The sequence below is a fragment of the Bemisia tabaci genome, chromosome 10 (assembly GCF_918797505.1).
Source record: "Bemisia tabaci chromosome 10, PGI_BMITA_v3".
NCBI classification, from domain to species: domain Eukaryota; kingdom Metazoa; phylum Arthropoda; class Insecta; order Hemiptera; family Aleyrodidae; genus Bemisia; species Bemisia tabaci.
The window spans coordinates 13,198,989-13,216,083 of NC_092802.1; the positions used below are offsets into that span (position 1 = coordinate 13,198,989).

Sequence of the window (17,095 nt, forward strand, 5' to 3'; positions counted from 1 at the left end):
CTCCCCCAGTGCGAAACGTAATACTTGAGGTTTTTGGGTTTAATTGGCAGTGCTGTAATCATATCTGAGCCTTTCGAAGACCCAAATTTTTCCTGAAAATTTTAAATATGCCGTGTGTTAAACAAAGATGGACTTTTTCATGAAGAGAAATTCTAGCTATTCCTTGTACGTATAATCATTTGCTTTCAGTCCGTTTTTTTCCTAGTACGCAGCACCAGTCGCGCCAGTCGTGCCATTGAGCACAACTCCGCGATACAACTAAACGTGCTCAGTAGATGTCCGTGTTGCATACACGAAAAACTGAAGGCGCTCTGAGTTATGTGATCTTCACAACATAATATAATACCACGTGTAATCATTGGGTTTTCCAGGTGCCTTTTATAAGTTGTCCTTCGTGTCGCAACGAACGAATTTGGATTAGATTTATTTTAGTAGCCACAACAATCTAACCTTCAAATATTATTATTTTGGTGTGCAAACGTGTTATTCAACCGAGGAGTACCACTTCACACGAGCAAACGGGTGTGAAGGAAATATAAGCCGATAAACGATCATGAGCGACTTAATCTGTGATTTCAAAAATTTTTTCAAAGCGGAATGTTACAATTCACTGATTTTACATCAGAATTTTGACACGAATTTCTCGCTTGGAAGTTGATTTTGGATTTATAAAATATGTTCATGGCGTTTGTCTGGAAATTTTGATGAGAATGCATGACATGTGATGCTGTATTTTAAGACTGTCTGGTGGTCCCTTCATCTGCGATGCTTACTACTTATCTGTGCAAGAATTTCCGACTTCAACAGTTAATATTCCAGTTCCGTAAATCCTCGATGACAATCAAATGATGGAACAGTAGACAAGGCCTCTCAGTGAAGAGCAACTTCCTCTAAGAGGTTCAAGAACATTCTTTTCATAATTTTTTTCATGGAACGGTTTTGCGAGCAGCCTGTTGAACCCCCCACATGCGGGAGAGTAGCCTGCCGTGCTAAGGCAAAACGCCGTATGATCATTGGAATGTTGCCAAATTGCCTATAAGAAAATATTTATTTTTGAGGGAAGTCATGAATATTTTTCCTTGAAATTTTCCAACACATCAAATCACAAAGAAAATCCTCTGAAATGTCGGAAGAAGAATATTTACAAATTTGCCCGGAAATTCGTGATTTTTTTCTAGAGATTTGGCAACGGTTAAAGGCTCGTACGGCGTTTTTCCAAGCACGGAGGAGTAGCAGGGTTTGATCTTCAATCGAAAATGCATCCGTGTGTATGTTTCCAGGAAGCCACATCTGTCAATTCGCATGAGTCCTACTGTGCTTGAGATGAACTTTACAGGATCATCAAAAATTGCCAAATTTCCTTTGAAAAAAAAAACACTAATTACGAGGGTCATCCAAAAAGTAAGGTTCCTTATCTTGTATCATCCGAACGAAAAGAGATAAATTAAATCAGGAAAAAAAACTTATCAGGCATACTCTAAGCTATAAAACAAGCTCAAGTTTGTTTGTAAATATCGGTCAAGGGGTTCAATTAAAATGTAATTTTCTCGCGAACCCCTTGATCGATTTTCAAAAACTTGGGCTTGTTTTAAAGCGAAAAGTATGTCTAACAAGATCTTATTTACTGATTTGATTTATCTCTTTTTGATTGGAAGATACAAGGTAGGAAACCTTCCTTTTTTGATGACCCTCGTGGTTTGAAGAACTATACATTTTTTCTTCGAATTTGTCGACAGATTTTATCCACAATTTAGTCCTACGCATTTCAAAATAATAAAACGTTATAGAAATGTGCATAAAAACCTAAACGAGATCTATTTGACGGTCACGGCGAATATAGGGAAAGTTAAACAAGTTATCGATGACTCCCAATATATTTTTTCCATAAGTACATCCGGTTGAATGGACGGTACTTCAAAAAGCAAAAGGAAGTCATGAAATATTCGGAGGAAAGCGGAAACGAAGATTAACTTTTTGAATCATGGTAATAAGCGAAAAATCTTCCTCAAAAACCGTAGGGGTAAACTTTACTCACTGATTTTAAATTATCATAACTAGGTTAATTTTTGTTCGATTGAGCTAATCTTCGTTTTAATCAATAGGTACCGAGTTGATTTTTGAAATGAGACCAAGATCATGTCTGTATCTTTCGTAGTTTTGAAGTTACAGAACCAGTCCAGGTACTTTTGGGACAGCCTACGTAATACTATTACCTTACTTTTTAACAACGAGCTTCACATCGCAGGTCTTCATTACGGGGCGTTTCCGATGTTCAACGGACCTATCTAGGAACTTCGGTTCGGTTTAACATCAAGGCGATCTCCGGAATCCTTTTGACAGATTAGTCCCTAATTGAAGTGTCTCTGTTGGAAGGGGCCGGAATTTCACTTGTGCGCAAGCTGTTTGATATTATCAAGTTGATAAGCACGTCACATTGCGAAAATTAGTCAAATTCGATCGTCTCATTTGACAATCCCCAAGCTTGCACGGAAAAAATAAAATTGCTGATTTAACAATTCAGTTGCTAAAAAAAGTGACTGCAATTTTCCATGTAGATTTCACAACAAAAAAATGCTACTTTAACCACTATTGAAGGCTAATTTAACCTATCTCTAACCCATCTCTATTATTGTCTAGCGATCCATTGCCTTTATAGGCGAGGTATTATAAATAGTTTTTAATCAAATGAGCTTCATAAACATTTTACTTACTGCGCCAGTAAGCGTAAGTATCTTTGTCTTCTGAGCAGTTGCTATCGCTTGCCCTCAGACTCCTGAGACCAAAATCGGCAATTTTTAGGACGAATCGACTGTCGACGACACAATTTGATGACTTGAGCCCACCATGAGATTTGATCTCGCTGGCGTGCAGGTAGCTCATACCCTGAAAAGAAAATAAATAATAATTTAAATTGTTAATATTGATGATGTAACTCTTTCATTTAGACTTTCGGTGACAATAATCACAAGTTACGATCAATATATTTAAGACATTATGTGAACAATCATACAACCATAGTGGTATCATTAAATACCATTCATTCATTTCCAGGCTTTTGGGACAATTTTAGCTTGAATAAAAAAACTTTTCCTGGCTAGAAAGCGAGGAATTTTCAAAACTTACAACTTCGTTTTTTGTTTGATACGAGAATCTCGTTTGAATCCTTTAAAAAAGAAAAGCCTTTATTTTGTCTCAATTAAACGCAACACCGCTGGCTTGAGTAGTGAGTACCAGAAACCTATACATAGAGCGTTGATAACCATGATCTCATTTTCATGATTAGAATTTTGTTTTCCTTTAATTTTAACATGAGTTGAATGAAAACATGGTTAAATTATCGCTCTATTTCCAGAATTGAATACAGGCAAAAAACTATAAATTATACCCATATTTATAAACACCAACATGTTAATTCTCTTGAAAGAATCGACCGATATGAAGAATTTAGACCTGAAAAAATGTTATTTTGATTCGACTTACCTTAACGATATCGTGCATGAGACTGTATTTAAAAATAGGTTCTAATTTGAATTCTTCGTTTTCTAAAATATCCTGCAGAGATCCTTTGGGGCAGTATTCTGTGAGCAAGCACGGCTCTGGAGGATCCACGCATGCCCCGTAAAATCTGACTAAGTGGTCGTGGTGCAAGTCTTTTAACTGGAAACAATAAGGAAACAAAAACACAAAATGAATGAAAATCTTAAAGTAAATTTCGGCATCAGGAGATAGATGTTTTACAGATTTAAACGCATTGAAGGCTACTCATGGATTTCTTCAAAAAATTGAAAAAGGAGATTTTGAGCAAAGTCACCATACAATTTTCTTATTTCCAACTTCTGATTTGAGTTCTGATCAAACTTTGTTTAAGGTGATTCGATGGACGCCATATTTTGTGTCAGAACGGCATGCGATATATCGCATCAATTGATTTCATTTTTTTCAGCTACTCGTCATTTTTCTCCAATTTTGAGATCGCAATTCTGTTGTTAGGAGACTATAGCACTCACCAATTTTAACAAAGAAATTCAACGTAATAAAGGCGTGGTTTATTTTGAAAGAAAACATCGCATTTGATACTGATATCGAAACTGCACTCAAATGCAATATTTTCTCTCTAAAGAAACCACGCCTTTATTACGTTGAATTTCTTTGTTAAAATTGGTAAGTGAGTGCTTTAGTCTCCTTACAACAGAATTGCGATCTCAGAATTGGAGAAAAATGACGAGTAGCTGAAACAATGGAACCAATTGATGCGATATATCGCATGCCGTTCTGACACAAAATATAGTGTCCATCGAATCACCTTAAATATTAGAGCTAAAAACAGAGCAGCGTGCTGCCAGCGCGTGTTACACGATGACGCCTACAAACCTAACAGGGATACTTCAAGCATTGCGCAATGCGTGAAGTATCCCTGTTAGGTTTGTAGGCGGTGGCCGCTCGCTCGCCGAGCCGCAGCGTACCACGGCGCGCGGCGCCTCATGCAACTATTTCGCAACAGAGGTGTTGCACATTATCATGCGAAATTGAAAGCCCTCCAACATATTAAGAATGACAGGCATTCTTTAAAAGTATTGAGCTTTCCTCGCAAGATAAATCACGTTACTACGGCACAAAAAGAGAGCAGCAGTCCAAAAAATCACTAAGTCCTAGCATCTATATTTAATGGCGTTCAGCATAATTTGTGAATTCACTAGAGAGAAAAATGACTCAATATAGGCAGTTACATTCTTGTGTATGCAGTCAAGAAGATTTTATTTTGAAAGAAAAATGAAGTAGCCGATGCTCTCTCCTAGAAACTTGATTCAATCCTGTTTCTAAATCCACCCCATTCTTGATTACCCCTAGATTCTCTCTGGAGGTTTGTAAGTCCATTTCTACCTCTGTAAAACGGAGGGTACACTACCACCGTACTAAAGAAAAACGCCATATGAACATTCAAGCATTGCCAAATTTCCCCCAATTAAACATGTATTTTTTAGGAAAGTTCAGCATATTTTTCTTTGAGCTTTTCAAACGTTTCTGATCAAATTCCGGACAAAATTCTCTGAAAAATCGAGGAAAAATACTTGAAGACTTTTCCGAAAATTCGTTATTTGTCACAGGAAATTTGGCAACGTCTGAGGGCTCATACGGCTTTCTTCGTTAGCACGGCAAACTATGCTGCCGTGCTGAAGAAGAACGTCGTATGAACATTCGAGATTTGCCAAATTGCCCCAGATAAAACTTGCATTTTTAAGAACTATTATTATACGAGTTTTTCCTTGAAATTTTCAGACATTTTATACAAAATTGCGAAAAAAATTATCTAAAAAAAATTGAAGAAAAAAATTCACAGTTTCCCAGTAAATTGGGTGTTTATTGGCGGAAACGTGGCAACGGCTGAAGGCTCATACGGCTTTCTTCCTTGGTACGGCAGACTGAAACACGTGCTTTTACGGCGTCTACTTTGATAATACTTAAGCCGGGAGGAGTAGGCTTAAGTGGACACTGAACTTGAGGCTGGAGGAAAAAGGCAACACACGACGATAAAGCCCGACATTCAGTCGGCCGCTGGTCGCACAAGTTGAAAAATAATTCCGGTAATTTCGGGAAAGAACTCTCCGCGCGGTCGATTGAGCCGAGGGTGAGCTCCCTGCGGTTGTCGTTTTGTGCGAGGTTAATCGAGTTTGTTGGGCAATGTGCCCATCCACCCCTCTCATATCGCAATCTGGTGTGACGTAATGTCGTCATAAACTTTTCCGGTTCATCAGCCGTGACGTCATGGAATTTCGCACATTCCTGTTATTGCTGAAGTTTGAAGTATGCTAAAAGGAACTATGTTACACGCAAACTCTAGGTGTGCACATGGGTCTTTTTAGCATTATTACGTCCACATGGTTCTTGGCTGAGCCAAAATTCACCGGAGTTTTAAGAAACACGACTCTCAAACTTTAAAATAAAGCATCTGTTCAAAGATTTAGAGGAAACACCACGGGGATTAATATTCTAATTATGGAACCATTTACACTTTTGAATATACTAGAGAAGCGAGGATAAATCGAATTGCCACTTTGCAATTTGACGTTTTAAACCTTCTGGAACCATACGAGAGTGCCGTTAACTTTAAAAGTGCCTAAAAAGTTTTCAGAAGAGGGAGCGCGTATTTTAACACTGGTTTAGCTACCCATCCGTGACATTGTACCTTACTACATTGCCAAATTTCAACTATTTTTTGCAAAACAAGATTGTGTGCGGATGAATCAAATCAAATGATAGGCACTATCAGCGTAAATTTGCTTCAATTTTTTTAAAAAAAAGTTGAATCACCCACGTGCAAGTCAAATTAAACACCGCAGATTTAAAGTGCGGCTGAGAGTTTTAACTTTTTTAAATTTTTAGAAATTTCGTGTGCGGGGATGCCTGATATTTTCATTCATTTAGAAAATTTGCTAATTTTTGGACCCTCTTTTGTTTTATTTGCTTGAGGACAGTTACTTTCAACATGAATACGCCCCTTTTGAGACGGACAAACATGAAAGTAGAAAACAGAATCTATCGGTGATCAAAAGCGAACATGCATAACTGATAAGTAAAATCGAATATTAAAAAACAATTTAAAAAGCGGGTAACAAGGCTAAAAGTTCAAAAACATGATCAAAACGTTTTGGCTAAAAATTCAGCCATCCTCAGCTGTAAGAGGGGGGAGGCCATTTTCTATTTTCACTTAATATTGATCCGTCCTTACTAAAATTTACATTTTGATTCTTTCAAAATACATCTATCTGATAATTAAATTAAGAATAAGTGACTATTTACTCAAAAAAGGACCTAAATTTATGCGATAAAATTTTTCTGACGGGTAATTTCTGTCGGGTTGGGTGGGTCGAAAGTTGCATTTCGAGATCAGACGAAAAACTATGCACGGCGTTCTAGGACGCATATATAGCGACAAAGCGACTCCTATTGTACCTATTCTCTCTAGATGTGGGTAATATCGCTGGCTCCGCTCGACAAACTTCAAGAAAACAAACGCATGAATCATGCAAACTTACTCTTTTGAGCTCCAGCAGCAGAGGTCTGGTCAGTTCGATCCTCCGCTGACACAGTTTTTTCACAGCCACGCGGTTACCCTGGAACAAAAATCGCAATCAGCATCAGGCGGCACCGTTGCATGGTCGAACAAAAACTCCCATTTATTCAATTCAAAGCCCCTGATTTTCAGCCCGATTTGCCAACCCCTCGCGGGATGAAATAAGCAATAAGAAATGAGCAATACCTCAATGCAACAACTGTCAGTTTCAGCTCGCGGACTGACCTTCTGTCCGAGGGTTTCTGTTCCGCCGTTATTTACCTTATCCCTGCCGCTGCTGCCACACTTAGGAATGGATTCCTTTCTATTTGTTTTCGTTAATTTTTACTGAGGAATGCCTGATTTTCCTGCGAAGTGGCATCAATGGTTCCTGTGTTCGGACTGTCTTGCTTTTTTACTTTTTTCCGTGGACAGTTTTCGAGAAGCGTGTCAGTCACAGGAAAAAAAGTTACAGGACCACAGGACTGACTTCTGTGTGATTTTGTGTTTTGTTTACAGAACGATTATCTTGTGCGACGTAACGTTAAGACGAAAAATATCACACTTTGTGCAATTTACGCGCATAGTGTGACCACTTTCATTGAAAATCAGGGTGCATCAATTTATATTGTAAATCAAAATTGTTACAATCGCATTATTATAGTTTTTAAAATCTACACTATGTTGCATCAAATGAGGAAAAAAAAAAACACTAAGTGGCTCGAACTGTATGTAACAATGTAGAGAAACGGTATACTGGATCTACGCCATTTCGTAAGGAAAACAAAGTCAAGAAGTTCCAAAAATCTCAATTAAAGCCAAACAAATATGTTGGATCAAATTGAAGTAACTGTTTTCGTATTGAGCGCTTAATTTCCTCAGTTTTAAATCCATTCGATTAAAAAGGGTAGTGGAGAGGCGATCGATTATCGATATTTCTCCATTTGAAGCAACGGTAAAGAGTCGATTTTTGAAGGTGTTCGTTGCAAACACCTTGTTTGTCGATCTTTATTGCAGGTTTAAATGGCAGGTAGATCGATAAATCGCAAGGCATGCCGCGACACTGAAAATGGGTCCATAATTACCTTGTAAACGGCAGTTGTCGCAAATTCTTGACGGCCGGACTCAAAGACACTCATGGCATCCTCAGAGATTTCCGACTGAAACAAAAGAAAAAAGAAGAAAATGTTAATTATAAAATGTTTTACAATTCTGTGAGATCATCCAAGTAATTTTGCCGTGTTGCGCAAAATTCAGCAACGCTTCTCAGCGACCATTGGATAATGTCGGATTTGTCTGAACTATTCGAATGGATTTGATACAAAGCTGTAAGAAAATAACTGGAATTTGCGAAATTTCAACCGTAGAGCGATGACTGTTGACTGCCATATTCAGCTGCCAAATTCAGGGCGTGATCAATTTCCTAAAAACATCAGGACCGAATATAAAAAGTAAGTTTTACCCAAACATTTACCTAAACATATGCATACCCAATTTCAACTTTCCAGGACAATTTTTTTTTCGAAGATTGTACCTACAGTTGGCTAAAATTACAAGGGGAAATATAAGGGTGGTTTATAACGTTAACTGGGATAGTTTTGTCGCCGCAACAGACAACACGTTTTTCGGTCATATTATTAGTTGTAATGATACTCGCTCGAATTTTTCTGCATAAATCAATTCAGGGTTACGTGTTCTAACGCTTTTCAAAGATTTATCGCTCTACTTTTCAATTTTAATATATAAATGGCCGAAAATGTGCTGTCTGTTACGCTGACTTATACCGCGTACACTGGAAAAAAAAACACATTGGATTTATAGTCCAGACTCTTAAAAACATCGACAGGAAAAAGTACTCTTGATTCAATCAGAATCTAGCTTAAATCAAGATCCAAGCCTCTTAATTTAAGCGGATTTCGTTCGATTCAAGCAAAAATCCGATCGAGTTAAGATTATTTTTTCTTGTCAATGTTTTCGAGAGTCTGGACTCTAGATCTAGTGTAACTGACGGCAAATTATCGGAATTTGCATAATAGTAATTGAAAAGTAGAGCAATAAATCGTTAGAAATCGTTATGATACGTAACCCTTTGAAGCTTAATGCGAAAAAATTCTGGTGATTATAATTACTACTAAAAAGATGACCGAAAAATGTGTTGTCTGTTACGGCAACACAATTATTCCAGTTATCGTAAAACCACCCATAAGGACTTCAATCTCACCTCAAATCATGTTTCCATGTGTTAATTTATGCAACAATGCGAAAGCAAAACCGTTCCATCCCATCCCACTCTGCACACCGGGCGCGTATCTAAGTTTCATGTCTAAAAAGAGTGTTGTGAGTGTAAACTCTCGGGGGACGCCGCCTGCGAGGCGCTTGGAAATCAAGCCGTTTTATCTTTCAAAGGACCGAAGCATCAAAAACTCTTGAGCTCTATCCCATGCAATAGGCAAGGGAGATAGAGGCTCAAGAGTTGTTTAGCGTTGGGGCCCTTGTAAAGACTAACAGTTCAATCTTGCGTCGTACAGTGGATCGAGTCAATAGGAGAGGTCGGAACAACATTTGGAAACTTTAAACGATTTTAATTCCGTTTTTAACAAATTTTGACGTTCTAAAAGTGGCTCTATTGGTTCCGTCGTGAAATATTCCACTTGAAGTACCCTTTGAAATTTTAAATGTGACGGAATAAGCATCAAAATTTGCAGTTTTAGTACAAAATTTCATGTTCAACCTCTCTAATTGACTCGATCCACTGTGCGTCGGCTTGGTTTATTATCCGAGAGCACTGAACGCGGGGAATAATACTGCCGTGCTTAGGAAGAACGCCGTATGAACATTCGTGAGTTGCCAAATTTCCCTCCATAAAATGTTTATTTTTGTGGAAAGTTATGAATATTTTCCCTTGAAATTTTCAGGGACCTCAGGTGGAATTGCGAACAAAATTATCGAAGAAGTTCGAGAGGAAAATATTCATAATTTAACCAGAAAATTTGTATGTTATCGAAGGAAATTTGGCAACGCCTGAATGTTCATACGGCGTTTTTCCCTAGCACGGCAGAATAAGACGAGCAATAATAAACGCTTACTCACGAGTTAAGCCATCTATTATACGCTTGGGTGCGTAATGAATGGGTTGTATGTATTATGTTTATGTACGGTAGGAACTGCTTGGTTCTGCTCGTACAAAGTATGTTTTTCGTAAACTTGTATTCTCATCAAATTAGCCAAATCCATAGACCTGTTTTTAATTGGGTTACATTTCGCAATAAAGAACCACTGTCTCTGGCTCTCTTGCAAAAGCATCTTTTTGAGTCTCGTCTAAATTGAGGCACTTTTTTCTCAAATGAAATTCAAAAATTATCCTAAAAGTTATTAAATGAAATGCTAGGACTTAGTGAGCTTTTGGATTACCGCTCTCTTTTTGTGCTTTCAGTGACTTGATTTATTTTACGAGGAAAGCTCCGGACTCTTAAAGAATGCCGGTCATTCTTAATATTTTGGAGCGCCTTCAATTTCGCATGATACTGTGCAACACCTCTGTGGCGAAATGGTTGCTTGAGGCGCCGCACCGTGGCACGCTGCGGCTCGGCGGGCGAGCGGCCAGCGCCTACAAACCTAACAGGGATACTTCACGCATTGCGCAATGCGTGAAGTATCCCTGTTAGGTTTGTGGGCGCCAGCGCGCGTTACGCGCTGGCAGCACGCTGCTCGGTGTTAAGCTCTGATAGTTAAACTCTCGATGTCTGCGTTTTTCAACTCTTGATTTTGAAATGTTTGCACACTCTGCTGGATTATGCTCATGAAATTGACGAAAAAAATTGGGCGTTGGAGAAAGAATTGGAAATTGTTCGACTTGAAATGTTACGAAGCACATTGACGGGGAGAGTCGAAGGGCAGTCCGGTCAAAGAGACCTTTTTGATGTCATTTATAATTGACTACCTTTTTGCGACGAGGAATTAATCTGGATAATTTTAAGAACAACATTTATACCAATAGTCTTCAAGAGCAAATATGTGCTTTTGGATGAGCCAGAAATAACAGTTCTTCATTGTAAAATGTAATAATCCTATTTTGGTTGCCCAGATATTTGGTGTTAATTCATATAAATACGAGTATATTATTGCTTGTAAACTTTTGTTGAGTTAATTAAGTTGCAAAGGGTGGAAGTACCGGCATCGTGCTTGAAAATCAAGAACAATCAGTTGCTCTGCTTATTCTTTGCATTGCCCTGTTTATTTTGGACGTATTTTTGCTTATAAGATGTATACGCATAGGATTTACGTACTACGTAGCTCCTTTTATCATAAATACGTCCATTTTGAGTTCCATTGGTTCAAAGATTTGACGGCAAAGCGTTTCACGTCACGCGGTGTGAAAAAAAAAAAAAAAAAAAAAAAAAAAAAAAAAAAAAAAAAACGCTAGGTTACTTTTGATAAACCTTTGTTTATAATAGCAGGCACTTTTATGGTCATTTTTCATTTAAAATTTTACGACCTTCAGCAGTTTAGATTTTGAGTTTTTACTCCGAATCCCCATAAATTTCGAGTTTTGAGAAAAGGCCGGTCTGCAGTACCTAGCTTAGAATTGATGGGATATTTTTGATAGGGCCGCGTGAAACATAAAAGAAAGGGACGAGAGAATGAGGCTCTAATGCTGAAGCAAATTCGTAAAACCACTCAATAACTTTTTTGAATGTGAAAGCCTTTGAGCACTTTGTAAACAGTTGAAATGTGTAAACTCTTGAACTCCTTTTTGCAATTTCAATCCAATTAGTGCGGTAGTCGACGGGAGGGAATGGTTCTCTAGGGGGAAATCATAATTTTTCATGGCACGCCAGGGGCCTTTTTTGACAGATTTATAGGAGTTGCATTTTCGCAAATCATGTTTTTCCACATTTTGGCAGTCAAGAACGCATTATAGAAGGCCTTTGTTTTTAGAGGGCTATATACAATAACAAACAATTTATAATAGTTTCATTCGATAGTTCCCATGAAATGTATTTTTTCTTGGAAAATTCAAGAATGTAGACTGGCGTACAAGAACTATATATACATTTTGAAAGTAGACAGTTTCCATGGGCAATAAAACTCATCCTTGCTTAATTATACTTGATGATTATTTTAATGATACCTTTTTCTTGTAGGCATTTTTCGAAGTGGATATTTTTTGAACAAGGGCGGATCCAGACACTTGAAACGGGGGGGGGGGGGGGGGGGCAGCATAAGGAGGCTCCGGGGAGCTCCCCTCGGAAATTGTCGAAATTTTTAAGTACCTAATATGTAGTTTGACTAAGTTTCATCATGAATAATTACCAAATCTGAGGGTCCTTTCTCTATATTCCTCCGTTCCTTCCCTCTTTCGTTCTAACCTTTCCCCCCCTTTTTTCAGGCAAAAGGGGGGGCGTATGCCCCCTACGTCCCCCTTTTGGATCCGCCTGTCTTTGTAAGCCAATGAATGAGTGAAGATTGCATGGAAATATTTATGATCACGAGAGAAAACGGTCACCAGCTCCCAGACCATCGGCGCAAAGACTGCAGTAGTGTTCCGTCTGCTTCTCAAACAACGGCAACACCGCTTTCAACTAGACTTTATTTCCGCCCCCTGCTACCTAGCCACTCAAAGCTGTGCACAGCGAGCCTCAAATTAAAATCATCACGATGAAAGGAAAAATGCATTCATTATTTTTACGGCGGCACTTCAAAACCAGCACGACAGAACTCAGTTAACGGGCACTTGATAAACGAGGTCAGCCTTCGAAAGCTGCCCGAACTGCTCGCGTCACCTCGCGTGGAAAGCTTTAACTACCGCTTTGTGAGAGTCCCGAGTTTTCCCGCCAGACGGCAGCACAGGTCGGAAAACAGCACGGGTCGGAAAAGCGTGGCAATTCGAATCCCATCCATCATTGAGGCCGCTGATGGATTGGATAAGATGATTGATAAGAGAACCGTTTGTCTTAATTAGTTAATGACACTTTCAGGCGGCTGAATTTAAATATACGATCGGAGTTCGGGGAGCTGAGTGGATGGTTTTTATTTCTTCTTCAAGCGAGAGCCTTATGTTAAATTGTGGGTGCGAAAAGCTCTTTCATGCACTTCAAATTAACGAGGAATATTCTCATAAAGTCTCGGTTTTTGCGTGAAACTATTTTTTCACAATGGGTCATAGACCTTGAAAAAAATACCACGAAAGTTGGGAAAATCTCAAGTCATATTCCGTGCTATTCGTATAGAATTATAGGTTAGAAAATACTGTACCATTAATTGGTCAAATTTAAACCTTTGGAACTTCTAAACAATTCTGATATGCACGTTAGTGTTTTAAATTTTATACATTTTCAACTGAGTCAAGAGCTTTCTTATCGCACATTTCTTATAATACTTAAAATGTGTTCTGACGTTTTCTACGTGATATGCAACAATTAATTTGTAATGAAATGACACGTATCGTTACAATAGTTCTTACTCATTCTATTGTCCAATCGGCTTATTGTATCAACTAACCCGCCAGAACGATCGCAGAGGGGGTAGAATACGCACACACACACGTGTTTCTACACTTGCCTTCGCGTGAATGTGACGAAACGAATGAGTTTGTCTTGTAGTTTTTATTCGTGTCCAGCATGACAGTTCACTATGCTGCCGTGCTAAGGAAAAACGCCGTATGAACCTTCAGGCGTTGCCAAATTTCGATTGATAATACACGAATTTCCTGGTAAACTTACGAATTTTTTTCCTTCCAATTTTTCAAATAATATTGGTTGCAATTTGAGATGTTTCCAAGATAGGGATTTATCGATCAAGTTCATTCGACAACGATTCAACAACCGATCCAAAGATTGAAAAAGCAGGTTTTGGAGTGAGTTTTTCCAAGCAGGTGTTAAAGAGGGCGTCCAGTTAAAAATTGGATGAATTGCATCCAAAAAGAGATCGGAAGGCGAAAGGTCTCAGAAAATCTATAAATCTTGGCAGATTCCAGTAACAATTATGTGCCGTATAACGCTCAATTTTTTTCATCAATTTCATAAGCATAATCCAGCAGAGTGTGCAGACATTTCAAAATCAAGAGTTGAAAAACGCAGACTTGGAGAGTTTAAATATTAGAGCTTAACATAGAGCAGCGTGCTGCCAGCGCGTAACGCGCGCTGGCGCCTACAAACCTAACAGGGATACTTCACGCATTGCGCAATGCGTGAAGTATCCCTGTTAGGTTTGTAGGCGCTGGCCGCTCGCTCGTCGAGCCGCAGCGTGCCACGGCGCCTCAAGCAACTATTTCGCAACAGAGGTGTTGCACAGTATCATGCAAAATTGAAGGCGCTCCAACATATTAAGAATGGCCGGCATTCTTTGAGAGTACGGAGCTTTCCTCGCAAAATAAATCAAGTCACTCCGTTTAATCCTAGAGTTAGGTTTGGTTACCTGTGTTTTTGCTAAGCGATTCTCTACTCAACCAACGGGGGTTTAAACTCAACCGGGTTTAAACGGAGGAAAACAATGTTGCCAATTTGCTGGATCTGCCAATGTCGCGAAGCGGCGATCAGTTAGCGGGACCTCCGCGAAATAATTCTCGCGTAACGGCTGGGAGCAGCTGATCAGTAGTCTGCAAATATTTATCCGGCACCCGCCCGACATGGCGCGTCCGAAGGGGCTTGATCGAGCGCGGTCGCGGCAATTAATCACGCGAGACCGCGGTTCGGGCGACGGATTATCGCTCGGCAAGGGTGGCATTGAGGTCAGTTATTTTCGGGAGGGTCGGGGTAGCCAGCAACCCCACCCCCTCCCCAGGTCCAAAATCGTGAGATCCGTTTGGGAGCCAGACGCTCTGGTGCCTATCATCTTGGGGTAGCCGACCAGCGGGCTGATTGTTGAAATTTATAGACACAGCTATAGACAAAGAGGACATAGGGAGTATGGAGCGATCCTATTGGTTGAAATGGGTAGTTCCTATAGACTAAAGGAGAAAATGATGGACTAACTATCGGGTCTCTCGTAGGTTGCCGTTAGCTAGTCTATTATTAACCTCCTTTGTCCATTGCAACCACCCGCTTCCACCAATAAGATCTCTCCATATCTGTTTTGTCTTCTTTGTCTATCAATTTCAATAATCAGCCCGCAGCGGACTGATCGTTGAAATGTATAGACAAAACTATAGACAAAGAAAAAAAAGGAGTATGGAGCGATCTTATTGGTTAAAATGGGTAGTTCCCATAAAGACTGAGGTTGAAATTGATGGACTAACTGATAATTATTAAGTCTCTCGTGGGTTGCCGATAGCTAGTCTACTACTTACAATTTTTGTTCATTGCAGCAACCCGTTTCTACCAATAGAATTGCTTTATTTCTCTTTGGTATTTTTTGTCTATTTATCTCTGACATTGATAGACAAAGTGATCGGTGAAGAAGACAAAGAGGATATAGAGGGATCCTATTGGTAGAAGCGGGTGGTTGCAATCGTCACGGGAGGTAAGTAATAGACAAACTAACATCCCTATGTATTCTTTGTCTTTCAAAGCACGAAGTTCCCTCAAACTTCAAATCGAGAGACGAATACAAAAAAAGAGTTGTAGTTGAAAAACTTACTAAGTCCTAGTATCTGTATTCAATTACGTTTAGCGTGATTTTGAACTTTATTAAAGGAAAAAGTGACTTGATTCAAGCAGAAATATGCTTAAATTAACCGCCGAGAAGATTTCCCCATGAAACAGTAAAGAAAATAATGCTTCTTTAAAGAAGAAAATATGCTTATATAAAAAGAAAAGTCACTTACATCAAGCAGAAAGTGGCTTCCGTTGGCTACTTCATTTTTTTTTTCAAAATAAAATCCTCTTGACGCCTTATTCAAGAATGTAACTGCCTAAATTGAGGCACTTTTTTCTCTAATGACATTAAAAAATTATCCTAAAAGTTATTAAATGAAATGCTAGGACTTAGTGAGCTTTTGGACTACCGCTCTCTTTTTGTGCCTTCAGTAACTTGATTTATTTTGCGAGGAAAGCTCCGTACTCTCAAAGAATGCCTGCCATTCTTAATATGTTGGAGCGCCTTCAATTTCGTATGATACTGTGCAACACCTCTGTTGTGAAATAGTTGCTTGAAGCGCCGTGGCACGCTGCGGCTCGGCGCGCGAGCGGCCAGCGCCTACAAACCTGACAGGGATACTCCACGCATTGCGCAATGCGTGAAGTATCCAGTTAGGTTTGTAGTCGCCAAAGCGCTTTCCGCGCAGGCAGCACGCCGCTTCGCTCTGTGTTGAGCTCTTATACTTGTCAGTGTTTTTAAGCGCGGTAAGCATATACCGTGCTTCATGGTCTGGTTATGAAAATCCGCGGCTGATACATGAAGCATCACTCTTGCATCCTGGGTTATTTTTAAAGCCTCTCCGTGGCGGGAACGTAGTTGTATTTTCTCATCAATGCATGAAGTATCCCTGTTAGGTTTGTAGGCGCCAGCGCGCGTTACACGCTGGCAGCACGCTTCTCTGTGTTAAGCTCTAATATTTTAACTCTGGAAGTCTGCGTTTTTCAACTCATGATTTAGAAACGTTTGTACACTCTGCTGAGTTATTATCATGAAATTGATGAAAAAAATTGGGCGCTTTGCGACACATAATTGCTACTGAAATCCGTCAAGGTATATACATTTTCTGAGACCTTTCGCCCTCCCATCTCTTTATGGATGCAATTCATCCAATTTTTAACTGGACGCCCTCTTTGACACCTACCTGAAAAATTTACTCCAAAACCTTCTTTGGCAATCTGCGGATAGGTTGCTGAATCGTTGTCGAATGAACTTGATTGATAAATCGTTATCTTGGAAATGCTATTTACCGATCAGGGTCATTCCAGACCAGTTAAATAATCGACCCGCTTGTATCGGTCAATCTTTGCACATGCCCATATCATATCAATACCACACCAGCGGGCTGATTATTAAAATTAATAGACAAAGCTATAGACATAAGAGACATAGGGAGTATGGAGCTATCCTGTTGGTTGAAAGGGGTGGTTCCTATAGACTAAGGGAAAAAATGATAGACTAACTCTCGTA

The 17,095-nt window shown here is 39.3% G+C and overlaps 1 protein-coding gene across 4 annotated transcripts in view; it reads right to left on the reverse strand.

Moving 5' to 3' along the window:
• The window catches only part of LOC109044685 (atrial natriuretic peptide receptor 1), a 589,109-nt gene that overhangs the window by 101,318 nt on the left and 470,696 nt on the right, over positions 1–17,095 (reverse strand). For all 4 annotated transcript variants that reach the window (XM_072305169.1, XM_072305168.1, XM_072305171.1 and 1 more), the window contains 4 exons: positions 8,137–8,211; positions 7,035–7,112; positions 3,481–3,657; positions 2,712–2,883 (listed from right to left, as the gene is read on the reverse strand). In XM_072305169.1, the coding sequence (XP_072161270.1) occupies positions 2,712–2,883; positions 3,481–3,657; positions 7,035–7,112; positions 8,137–8,211 (502 nt within the window). The remainder of the gene's footprint in view (positions 1–2,711; positions 2,884–3,480; positions 3,658–7,034; positions 7,113–8,136; positions 8,212–17,095) is intronic.